Raw genomic sequence first — 5,332 nt, 5'->3', positions numbered from 1 at the left:
GGTTCAGCAGAAATCTGAGCAGTTCATGACTTATAATCAGAAGCAGCTCACGAGGATTTATCCCTCTGCCTACCGCATCGATTCCAGTAACTTCAACCCTCTGCCCTACTGGAACGCAGGTTGCCAGCTAGGTGTGTATGCCTCGGGGAGGAGTGGTTCTCCGTGTGTCTTGACTCTATGCTGCTGTCTTGCCTAATTCTCTTAAACTTTGAACTTGCACAGTGGCATTGAACTACCAGTCTGAAGGGCGAATGATGCAGTTAAATCGAGCCAAATTCAAGACAAATGGCAATTGCGGCTATGTCCTTAAACCCCAGCAGATGTGCAAAGGTGTGTGTTAATTTCATAGTCACAGCTCTGAATGCAGCAGGACTCTATTGAAGGAGCTCTGTGGAAAGTGTGATGCCTCTGTTTTGCAGCATGATTTTTAAAAAAGAGATAAATTCGGTATTGAAATGTAAATAAAGAACTCTTGTCACAACTGTTTAATATTTGGGTAGCGTGATGTTTAGAATGTTCCTTGTGATGTTATGCACTTAAAAAGGGACATGGATAATAGCAGTGGATTGTCACCTGAAATCCAGTGGTCCAGCATTATATTCACTAGGCATTATTTGTAAAGTGAATGCTTTCAGAAACTCTCTAAGGGAGTATGAGTCTGAGACCTGCTGGCAAAATTGTAATAACACCTGAAATAATTTTATCAAGCCCTTTTTAGTCAGTTTATTCCAATTACAAAACAGTGCTAACAACAACAACAACAAAAGATAACGCAGTGTTATATCAAAAACACTTCCTTTTGGTTCTGCTCATTAAAGTTCTTTTTAAAATTTCCAAGTTGGATTTTTAACAGTTCAGGTAAAAAACTGTTGACAGATGTGTCTTCAGAATTTTGGACTTTGTGTGTTTTCTTGCTATGCTGTTTACTTGATTTCAGGTCTTCTTTCTGTTTATTATATTCACTCTATACCTGCAATAGTTTAGGATAGAAAATTATGTGAATCTGACAGCTGCTCCCCTTCTCTATACTATGGACATTCAAATAAAATGTTCCTCTTACCCCCTGCCTTGGTTGATAATTGCATCACAGACGCTTGTTTTAAATTGGTCCATTCTTCTGGCCTTTGGGAGCATAGATTCTAACAAAAAAACACAGCTATGGAAATGCCAGCTGGCATTGCCTTCAGGCAAAAGCCACACTGATAGTTATGTGATAATTTCTTTGCTTTAAGAAACACTATAGTAATCCAGCATTTATTGTTTCTTTGTTCTACAAGCTTAAGGTATGTGGGGGTATGTGTGTGTTTATTTTTTCCATGCTACCAAACCTAGATTTTTAACCTCTGCTTTACTTGGCTTAGGTACTTTCAACCCTTTCTCTGGTGATCCACTTCCTGCCAACCCTAAGAAGCAGTTCATCCTGAAAGTAATTAGTGGACAACAACTCCCCAAACCTCCAGATTCCATGTTTGGAGACCGAGGCGAGGTAAGCTGTATATGACCAAGTGGTTAATTATGTGATTTATTTTATTGTGTTTACATTTAATCTGAAATGTCTTAAGGGCTGTGTGTGTGTGTGTGTGTGTGTGTGTGTGTGTGTGTGTTTGTAAATGAGCACTGACCTCAGCTCATCAGATATTAACTGACTTATTGGCAAAGCACACACAATTCTTTCTGGAGTGCAGTGCATCATCTATTTTGGAGGCATGAGTGCAACACAATTCAATTCACGATTCAAGACTGACACTGGCAATGCTAAACTGAGATGCAAGGAGCAGTTTTGTTATTAATAGACACATTGCCTAGGAGAACATCTTAACCTTCCATCCGCCTTTCTCATCCACTGTGACCCTCATCTCTGCTGCACATCAGCCACCTGCTCCCTGGCCACAGGCTGGCTCTTGCCTTGATGCATTTCTGGTGCATGATTTTAAAATGTCTCCCTCTGTGACCACAGCCTCTGCCTCTTTCCAGAGCTTTCATTCCGTTATTCCCATTCCACCTGCTGTTGGCCTCCTTGGCCTCCATTTTCTCCCTACCTGTCAGCCCCTCCTCTGTTCACGTCCTTCCTCTCAGGAGTGGTCCATCACTTCAGGCTCTTTGCCACTCCCACCTGTTAAACTATCCTTTCTGGATCTTGAATGTCGATGGTGAAACCATGCAGCTCTGCAGTGGTCCCACCATCAACTGTCTCAAATCTCCACTGACCCACATGTAGGGCTGCACTGCCATCCCAGCTCCACCTGATCAGTCCTCTGTCCTATTCTCCACAGTGGCTATTTTCAACTTCGTCTCTCCTCAAACATTTGTTCTCATCACTTTCTCCAGTAGATGGCGCCATATCCTCCCTCTCAGAAAGTAGGAGCTTCGGGTGGGACCATGTCTTCCATCTGCATTGCCTTCAGCCTGATCCAAGCCACCATCATCTCTTGGCAGTTCTGCAGTAGCCTCCCAGCTCACTGGCCTCCCTACTTCCAGTTCTGTTCTCTCAGCAGCAAGAATAGTTATTTTGGTAGTATCAGAAAGTTTATCCTTACTTCCTCTTCTTTCCATTTTTCTTTATTGTCTGTAAAAAGGAAGACTCACTTCCTATATTTTCCCCCAAACTTTTTATTTGGAAATATTTCAAACCTCAGGAAAGTTGCAATAATAATAAAATGAACACAGTATCTCTAGCACCTAGATTCACCAATTAACTCATTAAATTTTGTTACTTTTGCTTTATCTTCCTTTCCTGTGTAAATGTGTGCATAAATATACATATACACATACATATATACTCATCCACATGAAAAGGAGAAATAAAGCAAATATAACAAAATTTAATTTTATATATGTGTGTATATATATGCATTTTCTTTTCTTTGGAGAGTCACTTGAGAGTAAGTTAACATCATGACCCCAATCCCTAAATACTTCAGCATTTGTCTCTTAAGAACAAGAAGTTTATCCTGTATAGCCACAATACAGTCGTAACACCCATGACATTTAATATCGGTACAATAATATATTTTTTTCTATTTTATTTTATTTTTTTAGACCATCAGAACTTTATTCATTTTTTTAAATTTTATTAAAAAAATTTTTATACAATTTTTACAGGTTACTGTCCATTTACAGTTATTACAAAATATTGGCTGTATTTCCCACGTTGTACAATACATCCTTGAGCCTATCTTATACCCAATAGTTTGTTGGTACAATAATGTTACCTAATATAAAATCTATATTCAATTTTCCCCCATTGTCCCCAAATTGTTCTTACATCTTCTTTTTTTCTTTTTAGATTCAGAATCCAATTAAGAATCACACGTTGCTTATAGTTGTCATTTCTCTTTGGTCTTTTAAAATATAAAACAGTTCTCCAGCTTTTGTTTTCATTATATTGATATTTTTAAAAATGTCCAAGCCAGTTGTGTCCAGAGTGTCCTTCGGTTTGGATTACCTGATTGTTTATTCATGATTAGAATCAGACTAAACATATTTGGCAGGAATACTACATGGGCAATGTGTATCCTTCTCAGTGTATCATATCAGGGGCCATATTATGTCAGTTTATCCCAGGATTGATAATGTTACTTGGATAAGGAGGTTTCTTCCAGGTGTTTTTCACTGCATCGGTATTTCTTTATCTTTGTAATACATAGTCTTTGGGGTTAGAGTAATCATTTAAATGTATGAGGATTATCTTCTTTTATAATTAAAATAAAATCCAACCTCCTTATTGTGGTTTATGAGGTTCTCTGTCAGGAGATTTTAACTCCTTTTTGAGCCATAGAACCCATTGGCATCTGATGAGGCCTTTGGACCCCTTCTCAGAATAATGTGTTTAAATGCGTAAAATAAAATAGATAAAGGTACACAGGACAAATTATATTGAAATTCACGTATCAGTATATTAAAAACAAACTGTGACATACAAATATGTATGCAATAGATAGCCGGATCTAGAGGGGGGTTGAATAACTATTAGAATTTTGAAGTCGTGATAAGTATGGGTGATACACGGAGATTTCTGCAACAACTATAATGTGACTTGAAAACATCTGTGATTTCTGCCAGGCACAAAATTACAGTACTAATACTCTACTATTTGTGCTTTAGTCAGAGGATAATGAAAATATAGTTTCTCCCCCCTCTAGTCCCCCTGAATTCTCAGCCTGTGATCTCTCACATTGTTCATTTCTCTGAGAATGAAATAATAATTTTTCTTGCTCCTAATCAGAAAATTGATTGTCATCTTTAATTTTCACCTTTTCTTTGCTCTCCACATCTACTCAGTTAGCATCTCTTGGACATTCTACCTCCCAAATCTCTCCCTAATCTTGCTACCACTATCCAGTTCCATTCTCCCAGCATGTCACCTGGATTACAGCATGATGAAGTGGACACTGTTATCTTAGGTTTACAGATGAGGAAACTGAAGCACAGACAGTTACACGACTTGCCAAAGTCCAGCACAGGAACCAAGTGTCGAAGCAAGAAGTTGTTCTTCAAGCTTGTGGCTTCTTAAATTCCTTAATTTAGACTTAAGTTAATCCTCTTAAATTCCTTAAAATTAAGGAATTTTATTTTATTTTCCTTAGTCATATTTATTAGCTGCCCCCAAATCCAAGACTCCCAATGGTACAGTTTTACCACAGTGTTCTATTCTAAGGAAAAACTTTTAGCATCAAAGAATTAATGGAAAACTAGTAAACTTTAGCTGTGATTTATTTAGTAAACAAAAAGTGTGTCTATCCACCTGTCTCAAAATGTTTTTCTATCATACCTCTAGCTCATATTCCATGAAGCTCCCTCCAAAACTGTATTCTCCTTACTCTCCAAGCTCCTAAAAATATGTTTTCCCAGACTTCATAATTCTCTCCTTTCTGGGTTCCTTAGGATTTTATTCCTTCATTGCTACTTATCCAGTACTGCCACTACAAAGGAGAGCTTACAGATTACAAACAAAGCAGGATCCCTCTCCCAGAGGGCAGGGGATATGGGGGAGGTAAAGGTGAGGAAGAGGGGAACTAAACCCTCATATTTTTCTTTAGATTACCTTTTCATCTTTTTATTTTTAAATACTTTTAAATTTATATCATAGTACACAATTGATTTAACTACATTAAAGTGTACCAATCAAATGTGGATAACTTGATTAATTAGTGTGTAAGCAGATCAAGGTGGAACATATCCAGAACCCCCAGAAGTCTTCCGTCCACCCTCCCAGTCAATATCTACTCCCAGCCCTCCCCTCCCCCCATCAAATACCAGTCCCTGTCAAAACAGATTAATTTAGTCTGTGCTCAAACTTTATGTAAATGGACTCTGACGGTATACACTCTTT

General features: G+C 38.1%; 1 protein-coding gene across 1 annotated transcript in view; it reads left to right on the top strand.

The window, feature by feature from the left end:
- The window catches only part of PLCH1 (phospholipase C eta 1), a 110,578-nt gene that overhangs the window by 95,447 nt on the left and 9,799 nt on the right, over positions 1-5,332 (top strand). The window contains 3 exon segments of the mRNA XM_007457643.1: positions 2-131; positions 223-330; positions 1,362-1,486. Coding sequence (XP_007457705.1) covers positions 2-131; positions 223-330; positions 1,362-1,486 — 363 coding nt within the window.

Source organism: Lipotes vexillifer, unplaced genomic scaffold, assembly GCF_000442215.2.
Source record: "Lipotes vexillifer unplaced genomic scaffold, Lipotes_vexillifer_v1.1 scaffold897, whole genome shotgun sequence".
Classification (NCBI taxonomy): Eukaryota; Metazoa; Chordata; class Mammalia; order Artiodactyla; family Lipotidae; genus Lipotes; species Lipotes vexillifer.
Note: the sequence above shows the minus strand (reverse complement) of the source record. Positions and strands in the feature narration are given on the sequence as shown.